A 24,448-nucleotide genomic window follows, 5' to 3' on the forward strand; every position below is an offset into this window, starting at 1 on the left:
CGCTGAGGGGAGGGCCCAGGAATCTGAGTTTTAGTTAACAAGCCTTCCAGGTGTTTCTGATCCACACTAACATTTGGGAGTCACAGTTTTTGACTTTGTGCCTCAACTTGTGAGAATACAAATGATAATACCTGCTGTATATATTTCACAGCAGTACTGTGAGGCCCAATATAGTTTCTTGAATGTTTTAAAGTCCTTTGAAAATATAAAATTGTCCTAAAAATGTAAGAGAAGCTTCATATTTGGTGATTACCTCCTTTTACATCATTTGGAGGTACAATAGGCCCTAACTTTTTGAATTATCCGTCAGTATAACTGAGGGCGAAAAGGAAGTTTACTTTCCAACGGGCGTATGCAAATTACTTTTGTAAGGAAGTCTGCAGCGTGTATCTGTGAGTCCCACCGAAGTCATCGACTTGTATGTTCTCTTCCTTGCGCTTGCAGGGCCTGGTCACGGTAGAAGATGAGCAGGCGTGGATGGCATCTTATAAATACGTAGGTGCTACCACTAATATCCATCCATATTTGTCCGCAATGATCAACTATGCACAGCCGGTAAAGTTTCAAGGTTTCCATGTGGCTGAAGGTAACACCAAAGGTTAAATGCAATAGCCTTTTTTGTCTGCTTTTCTTTCATGGTGCCAGTGAGATCTGATCTGACTTGTTGCTGCTTTTCTTTCTGGGCCTGGGGTTCTGTTCCACATCACCCTATTTTCATGCCCTTGGTGTAGTGGCATTGTGTTGTCATTCCCCGCTTTGCCCACAAGGTGGCTCTGAGAGACTGGATTTGTCAGCACTGGGCCCTGCAGCCTCTTGCGATCCATGTGCTTTTGTAAGACTTCTTTTCATCAAAAGCTGGTCTCCAAAAACATAGGAAGTATTAAAAAAACTTTTCATAATCATTTCTGGGCCAGTGAAGCCATCCCTGTCATCAAACATACATATTTCAGGGGTGGCTATGGCAATTGGGTACACGTAATTTGTTTAATGACTCCAAATTTAAGTGAACACACTTTTTCAAAAGTCAGCCTGTCTCCATCCCAGTATGTTAATGAAAGTAGGAGTTACTGATGCGATACTGTAACATTAGCTTCAAAGTCTTTGTGTTTCAATGTAATTATATTTATTGCTTGTCTTTCTGTGAGGGTTTGCTGGCAAGGTTCTTGAGTCCATCTTTCTTTTTAACAGAACGCAATATTCATTATAACATGTCTTCTTTTAATGAATCGGTCGGTCTTGGCTACCTGAAGACACACGCGATTGAATTTGTAAAGTATCCTTATGTGTTTCAAGTGGAATGACTGGTGGGTGTGCTTTTGGTTTGACAAGAGTCTCGGACATAAATAATAGCATAATATATGTGCAAGATCATGGCAGCTGTGACAATCTGCCCAAATCAGAATTGCTTTTATAATCCACACAGTGAACTTTGATTTTTCTCATAAGCATTATTTGTACATGTGAAATGTGCTCCATGCTATCTACCTGTTTGCCATTGTTGGCCTAGACCTTTGTTGTTTTAGCTCTTTGTGGTTTATTTATCTCTGCCATTGTACTCTTTTTTTCCGTTTTCCTTAATAAGTTCCACAGTTATAACAAACGGCAAATGAGTCGCATTTACCCCAAGGGAGGCCGAGTTGATTCCAGTAATTACATGCCTCAGATTTTCTGGAACGCTGGCTGCCAGATGGTTTCACTGAACTATCAAACCCCAGGTAGGAGCTGATGTCCAGTGACCCCAAATTCCATGAGAACACTTTGACAGGATGGTGCCAGCAATTGGCATCATTTGGCTGTGGGCATTTTTAAAACGAAGCAGACATATGGCAAAACAATGTGTTTGTTGGATTTATATAATGGTGAGAAATTAAAAACCCAAAATAGAGCAATCAAACAGTGATAGAAGATAATATGTTGTGATTTAAATTTAATTCCTTTCATAGATGCCATGACTATTCTGCTAAACATTATCCCCTATTCCAAAATATTTCTAATTGTCCTTCCTTTTGGATCAAACTTGTTATCTTTGTCTCCAGAGGCAGAATGAAGTGAGAAGAATTTGAATATCTTTGTATAGCAACTGTGACTCATTTCTCCTTTGGAAAATACCCTGACCACTGTGACCATTCAATAAATATCAATGACACAGTGGCACCTCACCATAAAAGTACAGAATATTATGCAGTAAACTCCACTGAAAAGGGTGTGTAAGGAGTTGCATATTCTTAGAGGGACTAATGGATAACTTGGTCCTCCAAAGTGTACTCAAAGATAGGTTTCCAATATATAATGATTCTTTTTTTATCTTCTTCCTGGATAAAGAGGAGTAAATTTTTATAAATGCATAACCAAATTTTAAAAGTTTTCAAGGTTTGTTTAAGAGCCTGGGACCACGGTGTGAAGATTAGAGATAGCAAAATAGAAATAGAATAGATAGAAATATGCCACAAGACCTATTCACTTTATATGGTTAATACTGCAGCATGGTTCTTAAAATTGATAAAATAAAACAAAACCCCAAACCAAAAATCTTTTTATTTTTCCTTCAGTCCTTTGCTATATAAGGGTATGTCCTCTGCTTCCCAATTTGAGGACCTTTCCTTTTCTACTCCATATTTTGAGCATCCCTGTCACCCTGCTTCCTAACACCTGGACCTATTGAAAGATGCTTTGACTTTCGTCCCTTTGGCATGAACGTGATCAACTCGACTTCCCAACCCTTGATGGAGCCTCCTCAGAGACCAGAAGCCCTTCCTGCTGGAGTCACCATTCTACATGGTGTCCCCACAGTGCCCTGATGACTTCACTTACTTAAAAAGGGTCAAGTTATTCTTGACCTTTGGTCATGAGGTTAAAAATTTTAAAAAGGCTCAAGTTACGTTTTCAGCTGTCAATGAGTCCATAATATGGGTTAAATGATCCTAAAACAGTTATTCACTAGGCCAGCTTAGGTTTTATTCTATCATGTTAGGTTTAACCACAACATTTTGAAGAAGAAGAAAAAATCCATCCGTTTACACATTTCTGTCGCTGAAGAGAAGAAAGATTTTACCCACCTGCAAGAGAAAAATCATAAGCCATGCCCTGCCGGTGTAGACCCCGCCAGAAGAAATCCTCCTAAGTCTAACCCTGGGAACCAGCGACCAATTTTTATGTGATACCTAGTTCATTTTTGAAACTTTTAAATAGAGTTTTGTATTCACACTGACCCTAATAGGTATCTCCAGTGTCCCCTCCCTCTGGGATCCTGAGGCATATACCCTCCAACTATAGCAGATTGGGTATCTCCACTCTCAACACTAATTGAACAATCATATAACTCATATATTGGGTGTGATTTTTAAAGCAATTCTAGTATGATCTTTATGAAAACACATTTAATGTTTAAATTAAACATGAGGTCATTTCAACACGGAAGAGAGAGTTGTGTGCCTTTAAACAGATCCAGCAGTACCTTGCAGTATTAAAGAGGGACTTTGGAGCATAGGAAAAATCTGGTTCGCATTGTTTAAAGTCACCCATCAGGATCTTCTTTTTCCAGGGAGACAAGATGCTAAATTATTTTTGTCTCTTGACAGATTTAGCGATGCAATTGAATCAGGGAAAATTTGAGTATAATGGATCATGCGGGTAAGTAATGTGATTTAAACTGTTGTCACCTAGTCTTAGAAGTCCGTATTACGGTTATAATGAAACCGTGTCATTTTTAATTAGGGGCTGCGGAATTTAAGCTGGGTTTGAGGGATGAGATAGAAACAAATGAAGTCCCTAGATAGATTATATTTGCAAATATACATTCTTCATCTACCCCATTTTACTTAAGCAGTTTTCTTTTTTTTTTTTTTTAATCCACCCTTTAAGCAGTTCATCATATATGCTCTGGGGTTTAATTCTCTCACTTTAAAATCAATAGGAGGTTTTTATATCTGGGACACTTAATGATCCCTGATCACTTGGACATTAACTAGAGACATATGCATTAAATATGTGTATTTTACCTAAGACAAATATAGCAATGAAATTAATTTCATATATAATGAAGTTGTAGGTAGCAAGTTGAATTTAATTCAGCTGGGAATAAACCTTTGTCCTCTTATTGATTCTTTTGCATGTCTTGTAAAATAGCAGTTGTCAAAGAATAATGCTGTGAATATTGTTCTAGTTTACTTAAATAACACTCTTTAAAATCTGTGAACCAAGAAGTGAAATAGGAAATGTTAATTCCACTGAAATGCTGAAAGGTTAAATGAAAATGTGAAGTTTGAATTCTATAGAGATGAAAAAAAACTGTGTGGCCATTTTCCCCCAGGCATCTGTCCTGAAGTCCCACTGTAAGTCAGTGGTCTCAGACCACTGCCCAGAGGCCTATACACCAGGAGTCCCCAACCTTCTTGGCACCAGGGACCATTTTCATGGAAGACAATTTTTCCATGGATCAGTGGAGGGGTGGGGGGATGGTTTTGGTATGATTCAAGCACATTACATTTATTGTGTACTTTATCTCTAATATATAATGAAATCATAATACAACTCACAATAGGTTGGGGACTCCTGCTGTAGACTAATCCAGTGGAGTCCCATCTCATTATGCTACTGTTAAGAAATTCTTCATGGTAGCTCACCTGGTTGGAAATCTTAATTTTCATCACTGAAAATGGCCAATCAGATAAAATTTTTCAGCAGTTGTGGATTAGGAATGGCTTATTAGAGTGCACACTCCCTACCTCTGCCTGCCTGCGGGATGGGTCTCTTGCCAGTGTGGCTGTATACACACGTGATCAAACTATTACCCAAATCACTCACCACATACATACCTGGAGTGTAGTCGACATTTCCTCTGCTGTATGCTTTGAAAGAAATAAAAATTATGCAGTTAGGGAGAAAAAGGTCTGCATTCCCATTTCAAATTTTTGTTACAGCTATTTTGTAATTGAATGCCAAGTGTTCGTAACCAGGAGATTTTGCACATAAGTTGCTCCATAGACGACCACCCATTCTCTCCCCTCAAAGTGGTGGGCTGAGGCAGTGAGGCCCCCTAGACTGGAAGTCTGAAGACCAGGGTTTGAGCCCAGCTCCCAGCTTCTCCTCATACTAGCTGTGTTGCCTTGGGCAGGTATGTTAGACTCTGAACATTGATTCTCTGCTTGAGAAAATAAAGACAGTAACACCTGCCACACATGGTTTATTGTGTTCAAAGCAAAGAAGAAAGTCTCTTTCCTTGAACAAGAGGGGGAAGTTTCTCGTTTGGCTAAAACTGAGTCCTTTCTGACTAGGCCCAGCCTTGGGCTTCCCTCTCTGTCATTGTAAAATGCAGTATGAGCCAGAATCCTGCTACATCAGTTTAGGGACAGTCCCCCGCCCTTGGCATCTGAGCACCCTCGATATCTGATCACTGTGGCCTACCTTCAGCAATAACCATATCAAGTCAGTTTAGCTAGAAACCCCTTATCCTTGAGGTTTCCTCTTAGTAATTTCCCATCCACTGACCCGTACATACCCTGCTCCTTGGTTATAAATCCCCGCTTGTCCTTGTTAGAGTCAGAGCTATCCTCAGACCACCTATCCTCATGGCCTCCCTTGAATAAAGTCCCCCTTACCGTCTTTAACAAGTGTTTGCAATAAATGTTTTCTTTAACAATCATGATAGCTCAATATGGTTGAACAAGTGACTGTCTATGAAAGCACTTCAGGAACTGCAAATTTCTGTGCAAAAGTGAGGTTTAAAAAAAGCTTAAGACCTTACGATGGGTCACACACACAAACCCTGCAAAATTCAATGCGTGCTCTGTTCAAACCGAGCCTTCAGGAAGCCCACAGAGACAGCCACAGCGCTCCTGGTTCATACAGGAACTGTCGGGGTGGCTGTGCTCACGTCTGTAACCGTGCGGTGGCCCAGTGATGCTTCCAGCACTTTCCACGCCCACCTCAGCAATCCCAGGCTGGTCCTGGCAGCCTGGCTTGATGCAGGGAGAATCGTCTCTGGATGACAAGGGTCCTGACAGAGCTGTGTCTTTAGTGTGTTTCTCTTCACGAGTTTCTGCCTTGCCGTCGTTAGCATGTTCAGTGTCTCCCTCTCTGCCCCATCGTTCGTTGGAAAATGCATTCATTAATTTTAAAAAACCTTCACCAACAAGGACAGTGCTGCTACTGAAGCTGGCATTCTGTGCTGATGTGTTTGAGGCGACGTGACCAAAAGCGTAGGCCTCGCAGAGAGGCTGAAAATCAGACCTTGCGGTGCCTCTAGTATGACCAGGCATTGGCGATACTGCCCAGTCTGTGTCCCTGCTGTCCTTTTCCCCGTGCCCAGCTGCAGGCCAAGGCTGTCACCCACAGGGAAAAGACAAGCATTTGTCTTCGCCTGTCGGCCTCTGTGCCCCTTGGTGATGGTAGATGTAGGGCCCGCACCGCACAGGAGCACGTGTCCCTGGGGCACGACCAGCCGGGGCACTGCATGGCTGTCACCTCGTTGTCCTTGTGGTTCTCCCAGCCACCTGCAAGGACTTTAAAACAACCCTTGTAGGCTGTGTCCGAGGGTTGTGTTTCTGTAAAAAGGCAATTCTATGCCTTTCAGACCTACGGTGGCAAACAATAGCTGTTTTATATGTTAATAGAACATCAGTGTGCAAGGTACATAAACACCCCCAGGATCTAGCAACTGTGAGAAAACATCAGAAACCCTCCTGGGAATGCTCTCCTGCTTTGTGGGCTGATGTTTAAGAGGCCATACCATTGGGCCCAGGAAGTGTGAGATTTACCAGGAAAAGGAGTAGTAGTTTATAACAGGTTTGTTTTTATTTTTATTGTATTTTTATTTATTGTTTTTTTTTTTTTTTGCAAGCGTGAAACAAACTTTATTGAGGGAGGGGCAAGATAGGTTTACAGAGCAAGAGCAAAATATAGGTTCACAGACCCCAAGACACATTTGCCGTGGATGATGAACGGACCCCTCTGTTGTAACAAAAGGGTCAACGGGCTTGTTTTTAAAGGTGGAAAAATGGAAGGCATTTCTCTAATTCCTAACAAAACAAAATAGTAAATTAATATCTTAAAATAGTAAAATTAATATTGATAAATATTAAAATAATAAATTAATATCTTAAATCTTTTCAGGCTTTCATAGGAAATTGGGTGATTGATATCAAAATTGTGTGACATTTTACAATTCAAAGATGCACAATTTTTATACAGCGCTCTCCCCTTATCTCTGGGGGATACTTTCCCACATCCCCAGTGGGTGCCTGAAACTATGGATAGTACCAAACCCTATGTATAGTATGTTTATTCCTATGCATACGTACCTATGATAAAGTTTAATCTATAAATTAGGCATAGCAAGAGATGAACAAAAATAACGAATAAGATAGAACAATCATAGCAATATACTGTCATAAAAGTTATGTGAATGTAGTCTCTCTCTCACTCTCGAAATGCCTTAATGTTTTTGAAACACAGTCCACCGCAGGTAACTGAAACCGTGGAAAGTGAAATCACCAGTAAAGGGGGACTACGGTATGACGTCCTTAAGTTGGAATGTGTCTAATGATCCATGGCAATTCGCGGTCATAATCAGTAGCTATTCTTGCTGGTAAATAAGATACTGGCCTGTTGGACGATGGATGGCAGCTTGGGTGTGTTGAAATAGGATATACTTCCTTATGGCTCTCATTTTCTCATTCTTGGGGCTCCTGTCAACCCACCTGGCTGAAGACCCTTCTTCACTCCCTCCCTTGCCTTGAACCCCTCCCTTGCCATTGGCTTTGGCCTATGCCTACGTCTGCCACACAGACCGGGATGTCTACAATGAATTCATTTCCTGTACTGAAAAGCACCAGACAGACCAGCTATGTAATTTGCAGGGCCCAATGTGAAATGAAAATGAAGGGCTCTTGTTCACAAATTATCGAGAATTTTAAGATACTAGCTGCAGAGCATTAAACCAAGCATGGGGCCCGCCCTTCTAAGTTCGGGGCCCTGTGTGACTGACTGCACAGGTCACATAACCATGAAGCCAGCTCTGGCGCCAAATGCCGTCTTCACCTTCCTCACCAATGTCCAGGGTCCCTGCGCCTGCACAGACACCAGGGATGTGAGTGGCAGACTCTGCCACTTCCTCAGGCTGCCCCGGGCCCAGGACAGATACTCCTCTAAGACAAGCTTGCTAAGTGTGTCCCCCGCCCCAGCCCCAGGCCAGGGCTGATCTGATGGCCCTGTCAAACTGCTACATGCTTCTTTCGAAGTATACAAATGAACACGTTTCACTGAAGCCTTCCTGCTTTCGAGAATTGAACTTAAGTTTCTTGCCCTTTCCTGCTGGCATTTCTCATTTTGGATCAATTCACTCTTTCACAGATCAGTTTTCTTCTAAGCAGATTGGAAAAGGGGGGAACGTGGAAGAATGTTTTGTTGACATTGAGACATCATCAATATCACTTTCCCTTATTTTGGGGAGGTGGGAAGGGGCTGTGGAACCTCAAGAAATCACTGTGGGGAAGGAATACAGACTCTCTGGACGGCCACTGCCCAAGGAGATTCTGTACGGGAGAAATGACTCCAGCCCAATATTCAACAGTCTATGTTGCTTATCCTTCCACGCAAAGCTGGTGGGTTTCCCATGGAGAAACATACGTAATATTGTAGTTACTCATCTACTTTCCATCCTAACTTTGCAGCTTTTGTTGTTATCATTGTATTTTCTAGTTGCCAACACTAGCCACAAAAAAAAAGATCCAAATCTAAAACTCTGTGAATACAGAAAACAATCTCTTCTATATCATTAGCTTTTATATTAATATTTTGGGTTATATTCTCTAGGAGACAGGTAAATATTCAAAACTATCTTTAATGTTTGAACAATTGCACAAACTCTATATTCTTGATTTTAAAAATCAGTATTGTTCCTTGAGGGTTTTTGGGGGGGATTATCAAATGGATTTTTTTTAACACTTTGTTCAGTCCTAAGAGAGCAATGAATGGTAACTTTGTCAAAACTAAAAAAAAAAAAAAAAAAAAAAGGGACATTAAAATTTTCTTAAAGAAAAAATATGCCTCAAGATCCCTTTTTGGTTGTGTTTCAGAAGGTAATAATAAATTTGACATCATCTAGACTCGATGATAAAAGTTATGTTCCTAAGAAAATGAGAGATTTGATTCCCTCAAATGTTGTTTCTTTCACATTTAAATGCAAATCTATAGTTTTAGAAAAAGTGCTCTTATTTTCCTCTATATATTGCTCATGGTAGTATAGATTTTTTTCTATCTATGGTTATGCTCATTTCTAAAGAATTTGAAATTGTTTTTTTTTCAGAGAGATGGTTTTGAAACAAGTTTCAGGGAAATTATAGAATATGGCCAAGATGTGATTATATGACCACTACCCAGTGGACCTAAGGAGCAGACTATACAATTATAGTGGGGTAGAAATTGCAGAACATTGTGTATCACCTCAAAAGGGACATCTAAATCCTTTAGCTCTCACCTCCCAATACCCCTTATTTCCCCCCACCCCCAAGGTTAAGGAACCATGAATCTGTCTGTCTGTCTCTTTATATTTGCCTATTATGTACGTGTCATATGAATGGATTTGTATAACCTGTGGTTGTTTGTTCCTGGCTTCTTGGATTTAGCATAATATTTTCAAGGTTCATATATGTATCTGTACTTCTGTTTATTGCTGAATAATTTTCCATTGTATGGATATACCACATTTTGCATATCCACTCATCCGTTGATGGACATTTGGGTTATTTCCATCTTTTGGTTATTTATGAATAATGCTGCTATGAATGTTCATGTGTGAGTTTTTGTGTGGACATATTTTTCATTTATCTTGGGTATATACATAAGAATGGAATTGCTGGCTCATATGGTAACTCTATGTTTAACTCTTTGAGGAACTGCCAGACTATTTTCCAAAATGGATGTATCATTTTTCAACCCTACTAGGAACATATGAGTGTTCCAATTTCTCCACATCCATGCCAACATTTATTATTATCTTTTTTATTATAGTCATCCTCATGTATATGTAGTGGAATCTCATTGTGGTTTTGATTTGCATTTCTCTGATGACTAATGGTGTTAAGTATCTTTTCACATGCTTAAAGGCCATCTGTGAATTTTATTTGGAGAAATGACAATTCAGATCATTTGCCTATTTTTTAAATTGGGTTTTTTACTCTTTGTATATTCCAGATACAAGCCTCTTATCAAACATACGGTTTGCAATTTTTTTCCCATTTTGTGTCTTGTCCTTTTATTTTCTTGATAGTGTCCTTTGAAGCATAAAATTTTTATGAGGAAGTCCAATCTATTTTTTTCTCATGTTGCTTCTGTTTTTGGTGTTATATCTAGAATCTATTGCCAAAACCAAGGTCATGAAGATTTGTCCTCATGTTTTCTTTTAGAAGTTTTATAGTTTGGGCCTTTACATTTAGTTATTAGGTCCATTTTGAGCTAATTTTTGTATATGGTGTGAGGTTAGGGTCCAGTTTTATTTATTTATCTTTTTGTATGTGGCTATCCAGCTATCCACCATTTGTTTAAAAGACTGCTCTTTCACTAATTAATTGGTCTTGCCATTCTTGTCAAAAATCAATTGACTGTAGATACATGGATTTATTTCTGGACTTTTCAATTCTATCTCATCGATTTTTATGTCCATATTTATGCTATTACTATTCTGTCTTGATTGCCGTTGCATTGTAATAAGTTTTGAAATCAAGAAATGTGAGGCCTCTAACTTTGCTCTTCTCTTTGAAGACTGTTTTCGCTATTCTTGATCCCTTGAGTTTTCGTATGAATTTTAGGATCAGCTTGTCATTTTCTACAAAAAAAGCCAGCTGGGATTTTGATAAGAATTGCATTAAATCCATATGTCAATTTGGAAGGTACTGCCATCTTAACAATATGGTCTTCCAACCCATGAATACAAGATGTCTTTCGATTTACTTAGAGCCTTTTTAATTTTTTTTTTTTTTGAAACAGAGTCTCGCTCTGTTGCCCAGGCTAGAGTGAGTGCCGTGGCGTCCTCCTAGCTCACAGCAACCTCAAACTCCTGGGCTCAAGCAATCCTTCTGCCTCAGCCTCCCGAGTAGCTGGGACTACAGGCATGCGCCACCATGCCCAGCTAATTTTTTCTATATATTTTTAGTTGTCCATATAATTTCTTTCTATTTTTAGTAGAGACGGGGTCTCGCTCTCGCTCAGGCTGGTCTCGAACTCCTGAGCTCAAAGGATCCGCCTCGGCCTCCCAAGTGCTAGGATTACAGGCGTGAGCCACCGCGCCCGGCCGATCCTTTTTAATTTTTTAACAATGTTTTGTAGTTTTCAAGGTATATGCATTCATTTTGTTAAATTTATTTTTAAGTATTTTATTCTTTTTGGTGCTATCATGAATGGAATTATTTTCTTAATTTCATTGTTATTAATATTAATAGATGTTCATTGTTATATAGAAATATAATTGAATTTTCATATATTTATCTTGTATCCTACAATTGTGCTGAACTCTTTATTAGTTCTAATAATTTTTTTAGTGGATTCCTTGGTATTTTTGTTTATATAAGATCATATCATATGTGAATAGAAGTAGTTTTACTTCTTTCCTTCTAATCTGGATGCCTTTTATTTCATTTTCTTGCCTAATTGCTTCTATTAGAGATGGGGAAATAGTTAATCTTTATTTTCATTTACTTCTAACTGAAGTGTCACATTTTCTTTTATCATGAATGTAGACAACAATCCATAGTCATATTAGTAGTACCTATCACTCTGTCACCAAATTGCAGATATTTTTATGTCTCATTACTATTATCATAGATCTTAAAATATTTTCATGCACACCAGTACTTTGAAATTATGGTTGTCATCAGACTTGCCATTAGATGTCACAATGGAGTACATTGATAAAAGCACAATTAATAAAGAAGCAGAATATCACATATTTTCCATGTTTTGATAACTGTAGCTTATATAATTTGTTTTCCATTGCTATTCTTTGTATTTTATTTTATGACTATAAGGAAAAGTATCTAAAGGGGACCAGGGCATAAAAAAGTTAAAGAGAAGATTATAGTATCAGGGGTCCTGGATATCACTGAGCCTGGAATCTAGGAAACATTCTTTCCTCCTCCTGCTCTTTGGGGTTATCCATAAGGGCAGGCACAGTCTCTTCAATTCTTAGGACCCTCTGGCCAAAACCCTCACTCCTAAGTAACAGGTGGAGAAAAGGAAGTAGTCAGTATTTCAAATAATGAGTGCTTGGTCTTTGTAAAAGCCACCGGTAAAATAAACTCCTTTTATGCTTTTGTCGCACCAGGTACCTTCTCAAACCAGATTTCATGAGGCGGCCTGATCGAACATTCGATCCCTTCTCTGAAACTCCTGTTGATGGGGTTATTGCAGCCACTTGTTCAGTGCAGGTGAGGCCCCTGTTCCTCACAGAGCAGTGTAATTGTGTGTACAAGTGAGCCTGTGAAGAAATCACAATTAAAATATTTAATGTCAAATTGCAAGATCCATGTGTTGCTTATAGTTGTGACTTAAAATTTCCCCGCTTTTTTGATGATACACATTTTTTTTTTAAGACAAGGTCTCATTTTGTCACCCAGGCTGGAGTGCAGTGGTGTCATCATAGCTCACTGCAACCTCAAACTCCTGGGCTTAAGTGATCCTCCTGCCTCAGCCTCCCGAGTGGCTGGGACTATAGGCGCTCGCCACCATGCCCAGCTAATTTTTCTATTTTTTGTAGAGACAAGATCTTACTGTGTTGCTCAGGCTTGTCTCAAATTCCTGGGCTCAAATGATCCTCCCACCTCGGCCTCCCAAAGTGTTGGATTACAGGTTTGAGCCACAGCACCCGGCCTGAGACATATTTTTCACTTGTAAAATTATTAACTACTTTGAGTGAAAGACACCGTCAAAAATGCACCTACTATATGATTCCATTTATATAACATTCTAGAAAATACAAACTATAGTGACAGAAAGTGAATCAGTGGTTTCCTCTGGACAGAGATGGAGGGAAGAATGGATTATAAAAGGGCACAAAGAACTTTTGGGAATGATGGAAAGCTTTGTTATCTTAATTGTGATAGTTTCACAGATGTGCTCATACGTCAAAACTGATCTAAATGTACACTTTAATTGTGTATAGTTTATTGTATGTCAATTATACCTCAGAAAAACTGTTTGAAAATTATTAACCATTAGATAATGAGAAAAAAACTAATAAATGGCTGTAGTCATTTGACAAGTAAATGAAAAATAGTTTCTCTGTAGCTTTATAGTAGATTTTAGCACTAGTCTTTACAAATATATAGTAGTGATAGCTGTATAGTATCAATATCAGCAAAAATAACAGGCAAATTTTAGCATTGCTTTTCTTTCTGTGTATCTCTTTGCAAGACTTTTAAAAGAATTAACTAATAAGTATGGCATTACTATGAAAGGATCTTAGGGTATATCTGAATCCATTACTTCATTTCATAGATGTGGACACTTAGGCGAAATGAAGATGCTGTGGACACTGTTTCTTTGTATTGTATGATTCATGTATATTTTCCTCATTCTTTTATTAGACAGTTCTGTAAGGCAGAACTTCTGCCTAGGATAGTTTCTTTTTATTTTCACTATAGTAGTTGCTCAGTAATGTCTTGGTTTAATAAGGAATTGATGCATTATTTCCATAGATAATTAAAGCTTATCAAAATAAACAGAATTTCTTACTTCCTGATTAATCTTTGCTACTGATGCTGACACAGAATTCACTTCTTTCTCACCCTATTTTTGTGTTGCTACAGGTCATATCAGGTCAGTTCTTATCAGACAAGAAAATTGGCACCTACGTAGAGGTGGATATGTATGGGTTGCCCACCGACACTATACGTAAGGAGTTCCGAACGCGCATGGTTATGAACAATGGACTCAACCCAGTTTACAACGAAGAAGCATTCGTATTTCGGAAGGTAGGGTATGTTCAGTGTGTCAAACTCACTCTGCTGATTTGAGAGCCTTGTTTTAGTGCAGAGGCACTACAAGATAACAGGGACAGTCATTCAAACCACAGTGTCTTCTTTTTTTTCTTCTCCTAATGGATAACTTCTGTAGCTGCCATATGATTGATGGTTCTGTTTGGCCCTGCCCTTCTTTTGGTTCTCCTCTCCTCCTTGAAGGAGGAGCCCACCTCTTGTGTGGAAATGCCCAGGCTTCCGGTTTGCAATCTATTAGAAAGTGTCCTTACTGGTGGGCACCATCATACATTGGAGAGTTCTTCTGTGCCCTGGAAGTTACTGTAACTTGCACTGTTCCATTAGCTAAGTAGTCAGGTAAGATGCTCCCCCCAAAAACTAAGGTCAGTAAGTGTCATTACATGGGTCAGTTGGGATGGTCCTGTCCCTCCAGAAAGAGTGGCACCTGTTGCTCCTCACAGGTTTTATGCTTCATGTGCTGTTTTCATTGTTTTCCTGTTTTCTCCCAATACTGCGTGTTGGATCCTAAGAAGAATCACAGTCATTCTCTCTAATGTTCAGTTTTTCGTCTCTGAATCATTTTCCCCCTTTGTTTCTCTTTTGTCAATGGAAGCTGCATTGAGAAATCCATGCATTGGCAGTGCTGTCACCAAGAATGTCTGCTTTTCTCTTACTGTTCTGTTATCCTGACCAAAAGGATTTCTTCCTGCTTCTTTAGGCACAGGTTTTCCAGGTGGTTCTGCTCCATTTGTATGTCAGGCCACACAAGTAATTGGCTTCATGTCTTAACAAAACAGGGATTATCCATTTCAGAATAGAACAACTGGCTTACAGAAGCCCAATTAAGGGAGATCAATGTAGGCTTGATAAAACAGGCCTTTTTGAAATTTAGATTCACTTCAGGATGTGAATACCATTTTGCATGCAACCCTCCCAGGTCACTTCTCCACCCCTATCAGGACGTGGTATAAATTTCATACCCAGCTGTGACTTGTCTTGTTTTCTCCTGTGCTTTTTCCAATTTGTTACAGCTGGATCTGCTGCCGGTATGGCTAATGTTCTTTGGCATAATGCATAATCTCTACACATATTTCAAGAAATTCAGAAGGTTGATTCAGGCATTCTTTGTTTTTGATGAATGAGGAAATATTCAACTTGGTTTCTGTATGTAATAGGTCTGGCCCCAGAAAGAAGATACTGATTCTGGATCCTTCTCTGTTCTTCAGGAAGTTATATTTTTTTCATTGATTATCAAGTGCTTTAACTTTGTTTTCTTATTGTTATTGTTGCTTTGTTTTTTCACTAATCTCACAGAGTAAGAGTGGCAAAGCCCAGACTTCCCATTCACCACGTGAGGAACAAGAGTGGGGAAAGTTGGCTGAATTTTAGCTTGATTTCCCCTCTCCATCTTCATGCAGTTAGAATTAAATTAAGCCTCCAGATGTAAATAGGCAACCAGTCCATTGTCTAGCTTTAAACAGAGTACTCAGATCAGCCAAGATGTCCTGGTTGCTCTTGGCCAATAAAAAGACATTCCTGATTGAACACATTGGATATTCTTTTGTCATGTTGCTATTTTGTATCTGAACGAGGATTCTGCCAGCTACACTCAGATTTTATGTTCATTTATTCAGTTTGGGGATGGCAGGAGTAGATACGTTGGAATCAAAGTATATTAATGTTTCTAGCTGCCCCATCTTAGTCTACTTAATATCTCAAATGTGCTGAAAACTGAGAAGTGCAAGAAACAAGGAGAATCTAAATTTATATTTATAAATTTTCTTTTATACAGGAAGCATTTCTTTAAAGATACTTTCCCTGTTCTTAAAAACAGACAAACATAGGTGCTAGAAGCAGCCCAGGTAGTAGACAGATCACAGAATTAGCAGTCAAGAGCCCCAATTCCATTTCCAGGCCCCACTGTGTCACTACAATCTCTGAGATTGAGGAAAGTCACTGTATTTATCAAGGTCTCCTTTTTCTCACCCATTGCATGGGGGGGCTAGGGAAAGGTGGCAAGGGTTAGAGTGGTAATCTTTAACATCCATTGCCTCTAACCTATTCGGTGAGATAATTTCCAGGAAACGTGTTCCAATTGCCATTCTCAAGATCTTGGGTACCGTAGCTCCCACAGTACACTTTAGAAATGCAGGTTAATCGTGGGATAATTTTCACCGTAAAGGAGCATTTCAGAGCAGTACAGATTTGGTCCAGCTTCCTGGAGTCCTGGTTCTTGGGAGCTGCATCACACAAATCCGTGAAAAGTCCTGTTCTTTGTTTGTAGGTGATCCTGCCGGACCTGGCTGTCTTGAGAATAGCCGTGTATGATGACAACAATAAGCTGATTGGCCAGAGGATCCTCCCACTGGACGGGCTCCAAGCAGGGTATCGACACATTTCCCTTCGAAATGAGGGAAATAAACCATTATCACTGCCAACAATTTTCTGCAATATTGTTCTTAAAACATACGTGCCTGATGGATTTGGAGGTAAGAAATATTTGGGTACAGAATATGATATAGATGAGGTCCTAAGTTATAAGATTATAAAACATTTTGTCCATGCTTAAAAACAATAATAATCATGTCTCTTGCTGCTAATGCTGCCAACCCTGGTAGCCTTGAAGACATCAAGGATAAATAGTAACCTCAAGTTTTATTATAAAGAAATGAAAGGACAAGGCTAGAATATCTTTAAAGTCCTTTGTTATTTTAAAATACTGTAATTTTATGTTGTTTATCAATTTTTACAAACATGTTTCTTTGAAGGATGTATTTACACTGGCAATCAAAGTGGGGGAAAGAGACATAATAAGGTGAAACCATAGATATTTTATCAGCTGGTGTCACTGAAAAATTTAAATTGAACTCAGCTATCAACATACCTGAATTTTCTTCCAAATCCACAGGAAAGTTCAATTTCATAAAAAAATCCCAGTTATCAATCCACATGGGCTTTAAGGTAATCAATGGGAGGAATCAAAAGTGAGACCAAATCATAGAATTTTCCTTATGCCCAAACATAATGACATTTTGTAGCCCCCATCCATGCCAAGAACATTAAAAGAAAACAAAGATCCTCTACCTTGTCAGTGTATTGAACTGTAAGGAAGCATGTAACAGAGTGTCTGCATTGAATTGCCAAGGGTTCAAATCCTCACTCCGCACTGCTGGTTGGGTGACCTCGGGTATAGAACATAACCTCTCCAACCTCTCTTTTCCTCACCTGCCTCACCTATAAAACAAAGATAATATTGCTGCCTCCCTCATAGCATTCGTATGATGTACTTTTCAGTACAGTACATGAGATAGCAAGGCTCAAAATGTACAAGCGTGTGGGTGTGTGTCTATAGATACAGATACCTGTACTATACCGAACCCACCATTATTTTGTTTGGGCAATATGTGATTATTTTATTGATTTTATTGGTTTTGTTTTTAGTAATGCATGCTTCTCCAGGGGTGTATTTTCTGCAACCGATCCTCAATTTTAACAACCTGATTGTAAATTCAAAAAATAAATTAAGCTATGAGGATTTTTTTCAGTCACAAAATTTATAGTAAGGACTCCTTCCTCCTTCTCTTTTGTCTTTTATTTTTTTTTAAAAAAAGAAGCACATTAGAAGCTACAACATACAGTAGCAGATGGAAGAACCCATATAAGAGGCAGAGGGGTTGGTGCTGTGAGGCTGGGTGCGTGGATCAGAAAGAGGAGATGGGAGACATGCAGTGTGTGTTTAGGAGCTGCAGGGGCTGTATGCCTGCTTTGCAGCGTGGTGATGCCATGAGACATCAGAGGATGAGTTAAATCGTGCTCTGCATACTTGAGCTTAGAAAGCAGGGACTGTGCAATACCTAATACATCTTGGAAATAATTATATAAACTCCTATGATGGTAGATTTAAAAGTTTTGCTTCTGCATGGGTTAAATTTCAAGTGAAACTCTATAATTCATTCCTGGGAAATGAGCCATTTGAATAGAAAAGGGAAAGAAATCATTTATTGAGTGCCTACTTTGTGCCAATCACTTTATATAAAGAAAAGTCCAAATGTGTACAGTTGTTCAGAATGGACGTGGGCATATGTAGATCTGTGTGGAAGAAATAGCTATATTTATAATGTAGCTTATTACCAGTGTTGATATTTAAGTATTGATCCAAATTAGTCTCTTTAATCATAGTCCTGTGAGTATTATTTCCTAACAAGTTGCTATGGCCACTTATTTTATCAGAAGCATTTGAATTTCTGTACTGCCTTACCATTGATGAGATTCTGCAGTTGATGTCTTAACTTCAGATTTGACGTTCAAAGACAGTTTATTCAGAATTCTCTGGTCATCTCTTTTATATGTGAAGAAATTGAGGCCAGACGTGACATTTAAGGGTCTTACCTAAAGATAACAAAGATAGTGTGAGAACCATCTTTTTCCAAATTTTTCATCTTTACAGCCTGTTGACTTGTACAAATGGTTCCTACTTCATCTGTTTAACTAAACTCCCACACTCAATGTTTATGTGCTGAACCAGAAGATCTATAGAGTCTGTGTTCCTAGAATATTGATATTCCCTGTTGGTTATATAGGAACAGTTTAGAATGAAGCTCGGCACCATGATGCTCAGCATTTTCAAGAAAAAAAAGAAGAAAACTTGTCAATATACATCACCAAATTTTTATTTAGCTACAGAAAGATAGTGTGAACTCATCACTTTGCTCCACAAATACATATAGCAGGTTTCTTCTATAAAAAGGTAGGGTAGCTAAAATATGTATCAGAGAGAGATTCTCACAGCACAAAGAATAAAATAAGGGTCACCCATAAATCCACTGCCCAGAGAGAACTACCGTTTACTTCCAATGTCATTTCTTTTCTATGTTTGATTTGTAATACAATTGGATCTTACTGTTATATACTCATTTGGAACTCTAATCTTTTTTTCACTTAATGGAGAGTGTTTTCCAATGTCATGAAAAATTTTTAAATTTTTATCAGCTGTGAAGGATTATCTCTGATCTATGCCATAATTTAGTATTGCTAAACATTGAAGTCATTTTTATTTTTTATAAACAATATTACACCTAGGAACCCTAAATGTAAAGCTTCAGAAATATCTGTGATCATTTTCTGAAGGTGAATTCTTTGAAGTGGATTTGTTGCATCTAGCAATGCATGTGTGTTTAAAGCTTTAGATACAGATTGCCAAATAACCCATCAGCAGTGTATGAGATGTAATTTTTTTTAACATTTGCTAGTTAGTAAAAATGGTACTTTAATTATGTATTCATTTAAAAATGCTTTTCTCAAAGGAAAAAAATATATTTAACAATTATTGTTTTGTGCCTATTCTATGAATGCCCTGGCTAAGAGATGCAATGCTGAAAAAATCACATACACTATCCCTCAAGAGTTTTCCAGCCCTGTATACACATACATAAGCAGGTATATGTGTATACATAAATAAGTGGATCCCATTATATGATAAAAGTACTCAAAAGGCAGGAGAGCCAAAGGACATTTGGAGCATTGAACTAAGGAGTAATTAACCAGAGTGGGGTTGAGGGAGACTTTAGTAGTTGTTTGGTCTTTGAAACTTAAGTAACACTTCACAGCGGAGAGGTGGACCAGCTTTCTCCAGAATGAAAAGCAGCCCAGATTAATGTTCTGATAAAGAAAGTGCTGGGTTTATGTATACATTTTGAGGAGGCTGAAACAGAGGGCATTTGATGCTGAAACTGTGAAAAGATTTAATTCATGTCTGAGGATACATCCTCAAAGACTGTGGTGTTACTCAGCAAGGGAAGTGTGCTATGCTGATATTCCTATTGAATAATTTGGCGCCTTAAAGAAAATGTTAATATTTCAGGGCACTAAGTAATTTTATAAATTTTGTCTCATTGGCTTTCAGGTGAGTCAGTTTGTCAAGAATCACTCTACAAGGTTAGATCCAGTAAACCCTCTTAGGTTCAACCAAGTCAGTTAAGTTCCAACTTTTATACTTCACCCAGTACTTAACCTAGGAATTACGTGTTTCTTTAATTGGTGTAAAGAACAATTTTTTAAAAATACGCCTCAAAGTTCATACAGCATTATTTGTATAAAAAAGATCAGAAACAACCTAAGTCCATCAGTAGGGACTAGTTAAATATATTACAGCCATTTTATAGAATACTATGCATCCATTAAAAATATGAGTTGGTTCAGGCTTGGGAGGTTCTGTGTTTCCAGGAATTTATCCATTTCCTTTATGTTTTCTAGTTTATACACATAGAGGTTTTCATAGTATTCACAGATGATATTTTGTATTTCTATGGTATCAGTTGTAACATATTGTTTTTCATTTCTGATTGAGCTTATTTGAGTCCTTTCTCTTTTTCTGGTTAATCTGGCTAGTGGTCTATTTTGTTTATCTTTTCAAAGAACCAACTTTTTTGTTTAGTTGATCCTTTGTATTGCTTTTTTGTTTGTTTTTTGCTTTCCCTTTTGTTTTGTTTTGCTCAGAGGTTTGTTATGTCTTCTGGTGGCTTTTGGTTTGGTTTGCTCTTCTTTTTCTAGTTCCTTGAGATATGTGACATGAGGTTGTTGATTTGTGATCTTTCTTTCTGATGTAGGCATTTAAAGTTATGAACTTTCTCCTTAGGACTGCTTTTGCTATATCCCAGAGATTTTGAAATCTTGCATCCCCTTTGTCATTCAGTTCAAGAAATCTTTTGATTTCCATCTTAGTTTCATCAATGACCCAAAGATCATTCAGCAGCAAATTATTTAATTTTCATGACTTTTTGTAGATTTGAGTACAAGCCTGAATCAGGAAGAAATAGAAATCCTGAACAGATCAATAATGAGCAGTGAAATTGAAGCAGTAATAATGATAAAAAAAAATCCCAACAACAACAACAACAAAAAAAACACCCTGGACCGAATAGATTCACAGCTGAATTCTACCAGACCTACAAAGAAGAACTGGTACCTATCCTACAAAAATTTTTCCATAACATCAAGAAGGAGAGAATCCTTCCTAACTCATTCTATGAAGCCAGTATCACCTTGATACCAAAACCAGGAAAGGGCAAAACAAAAAAAGGAATTAGGAAGGTGATTCTGCTAGGGAAAAATGTATAAACTTACACAATTTTTAAAATTTCTAAATTATGTAGTGTTTTGAATTAATGAAAATAATTATTCCCTCTGTAGTATTGGTAAATTGTGCAAAATTATATGAAACTCTGAAAGTACTTGGAACTCTTCAAACAACATTGTATAAAAGATGAAATCTTACTGTTTTTTAAGGGCAAGTTATAACTGAGAAAACACTGGAGAGAGATTTCAATCTATCTACCATGGGACCAAAATTGGCTTTAAGTATGCATTCGCCTTCTCTATTGAAAAATAACACTTAGTACTGTCGTACCTACTAAGCTTCAGGGACTTTTTATGTTCATCATCTCATTGAATTCTCACAATAACGCTGCAGGGTAGGTGATATCTGCCCTAATTTCCAGAAGAAGAAACTGTACGTTAATCAACTTGCTGAAAAAATGAATCCAGAACCCAAGGCAAATTTGGTTTGCCCTGCCACTCTGTCTTCTTTATTTGGGGAAAAACTAAGAGGAAAAAAGGGACTATCATCTGGTCTTTTATTCTTGCCTTTACTTATTTCTTGTTTTCTGCAACTAGCTGTGCTTTCCTCATTGTGTTAGAAGAGAGTTAACAGAAAGTTTAACAGGTGTCCAGAATCCTGAAGAGTTTATTAGCTGAATTTTCTTGGATATTTGTAGTACAACAGAGAATTAGCAACTCATTGGTTTTCTTTTCCCCTAGATATTGTGGATGCTTTATCAGATCCAAAGAAATTTCTTTCAATTACGGAAAAGAGAGCAGACCAAATGCGAGCTATGGGCATTGAAACCGTAAGTAGAAATGGTTGATTAAAGATAGCCAACTTGGGGAAGTTGATTACAAAAGCAAGATAAAGTAACAAATTAACATAGCAAGTTTAAAGAGGGTTTTTAAAACTGAACTTATCAATTCAACAATAGGTTCAAGGGTCTACAAGAGTGAACCATGTTTAAAAAAAATGTGACCACCATCAGAAAAACCCACTTCACAACCAGTGGCTTAACTCACATCTGGGGACCTCTGCCCCATTAGAAACAAGTGGAAAACATCCATGATGCTTTTAGGAAAATGCATCTCTAATCCAAAATCCAAAATCTGAAAGTTTTTGGGCATAGACATGACGCCACATGGCTGGCTGAGATAGTGACACTTAGGTTCCTGATGGTTCCTGGGGTGGAAGTAGCATCTTTCCAGTAGCTGGGGAAAGAAGAGGTATTCTCTGCTTGTCAAGGAGTTAGATCATCTTTCCTTGGCTTCCTCCTTGGCCCCAAGCCTAAGAAAACTACATAATCTTTACTTGAGCTGAGCAAACACCCTTTAAGAGAGTAGAAATCTGAGAAAGGGGAACAGGAGTAGTTGAGTGGTACAGACTAGATTCTGTAAATTAAAGAATGTACAAGATATTTGACCTTGAGTGGCATTCATTTGGGTCAAGATAAATGTTTCTGTTCCAGAGTGACATAGCCGACGTGCCCAGTGACACTTCCAAGAACGACAAGAAAGGAAAAGCCAACACCGCCAAAGCAAATGTGACCCCTCAGAGTAGCTCCGAGCTCAGACCGACCACCACGGCCGCCTTGGCTTCTGGCGTGGAAGCCAAGAAAGGTGAGGGAGATTTGTGGGGCCCTTCTCTGTTCTGGCAATTTTAGACCCTTTCTAAAGGGTCTTTTAGGAAGGTATTGGAAACTGTTAATTCTGCCAATTTTCATTGCCCCATAAAACTCAAAAAGCAGCTTATTTTCTTATGGACTGGAAAAACTGCTTAATTTCATTGAGCGTGTAATAGGGAATCAACATTTGTGTTTCATCTGCTAGATCCCCGGCACCCACCTTAGCTGTAAGGGGTACAATATCCATAGTTTTAGGAAATATTCAAATTGGGTATCCTTTATGGGAAAAAAAATTTTGCACAGTGATGTTAGCTAACTCATCCCACTCTTCCAGATACTGCATAGGTACTTATCTGGACAGCCAGTGGGCGTGAGAACCAACAGAGTCATGACTATTTGGACATCTAAATTCCCTTACTGATAATTTTCCTCATATGTAGATATTGAGCACCCATGATTATTTATTTGTAAAAATTATGGATGGGTATTTAATGGTCAACTCCATGATGCTCCCTGTGGATGAAACGAAAGATCATAAGAGGTGTCATCACAAAGAATTACCTGTCTCATGTGCTAATATTCAGCCTGTATGTAGGGAAACAGCTGTCCTGGTTACTTGTAATTGGCTTCCATTCTAATTGGCCAGGCATCCATTGATTGGATGGTGCCCATTCCATACTGGTAATTAAATATTTTAAATATCCTCCTTGACCGTGAGTCATTTACTAAACTCGCTCTTGTTACCTTAATAAGAATTTCTCTTTTCCTCATGGTTTTTTACTCAGCTTATAGAGTTTCCATTTTTATATGGGTTGAGTGTCCTCAGTATAAGGAAATCAAGTCGTTCGTACAGTTAAGTACGCACAGTGCTGCCATTTAAGGTAGGAAATGACAGGCTTCCCCAAGCCAAAGCAGCATAGTAATTTAGCGGGAAACTAAGTATACATTGAGCTTTGTGAAATAAATTAGAAAATAAGACTGCACAAAAGAAGCCCAATTTGTGCTTGGCCTGCAGCTGTTTGTCTATTCTTCCCTGGAGAGACTAGAGAGCAAGGTAATAACATAGACTTTGGGTGTTCCATACCAGCCTGGTTGTTATGAACGTTAGCCACTCCGAGAGAGGCGGTGGAAAATGGGAGAGTTTATGTTTAAAGTTCTCATATTACACTCGCTAGTACATAAAGACATTAGTAATTATAGTGCACTAAGTGGCCTGAAAAAAAAAAAAAAAACGATGCCATGTGACCAGCTTACAAAGGACAAAAGTCATCCTAGTTCAGAAGGAACTGTGCATGGGAGTAGAGGTGCCTCACCCTGGTTCCAAACACAGCTACGTTTGAAGGATCCAGGCAACTGTCACCTCCCTCCACTCTGGTCTCTTCAACAGGCGCCCTGAGAAAGGGTCTACAAGCAGTTTCGTTTTGACATTTTACTCAGGAGACTTGAAAGTCTAAGTCACAGTACTGGATTCTATGAGAAGTGCCTACATTCTTTCAGGGACCTCACGTGTTCATTTTGCAGACAGGAGAGCTGAGACCCAAAGATAGGGAGCTCTTAGCTATGCCAGGATTCACCCCCCTGGCTTATACTGCCTCAGTCACTAGGGAGATAGCTTGTGGCATCATACTTAAGAGATCAGTGAAGAGCCCCAGGGACCCTTCCCACTCCTATCGTAACATATTACAGATCACAATACCAATTTCTCTCAGCCGAGACTCCTCCTTACTGGCTTACTGCCCTCACATTGGACATGCAAAT

At 38.6% G+C, this 24,448-nt stretch overlaps 1 protein-coding gene across 1 annotated transcript in view; it reads left to right on the forward strand.

The window, feature by feature from the left end:
* The window catches only part of PLCB4 (phospholipase C beta 4), a 209,894-nt gene that overhangs the window by 156,946 nt on the left and 28,500 nt on the right, over positions 1 to 24,448 (forward strand). The window contains exons 20-28 of the mRNA XM_069495811.1: positions 445 to 586; positions 1,189 to 1,273; positions 1,591 to 1,715; positions 3,579 to 3,630; positions 12,317 to 12,419; positions 13,800 to 13,964; positions 16,252 to 16,456; positions 21,783 to 21,871; positions 22,535 to 22,685. Coding sequence (XP_069351912.1) covers positions 445 to 586; positions 1,189 to 1,273; positions 1,591 to 1,715; positions 3,579 to 3,630; positions 12,317 to 12,419; positions 13,800 to 13,964; positions 16,252 to 16,456; positions 21,783 to 21,871; positions 22,535 to 22,685 — 1,117 coding nt within the window. The remainder of the gene's footprint in view (positions 1 to 444; positions 587 to 1,188; positions 1,274 to 1,590; positions 1,716 to 3,578; positions 3,631 to 12,316; positions 12,420 to 13,799; positions 13,965 to 16,251; positions 16,457 to 21,782; positions 21,872 to 22,534; positions 22,686 to 24,448) is intronic.

This window comes from Eulemur rufifrons, chromosome 20 (assembly GCF_041146395.1).
Source record: "Eulemur rufifrons isolate Redbay chromosome 20, OSU_ERuf_1, whole genome shotgun sequence".
NCBI lineage: Eukaryota > Metazoa > Chordata > Mammalia > Primates > Lemuridae > Eulemur > Eulemur rufifrons.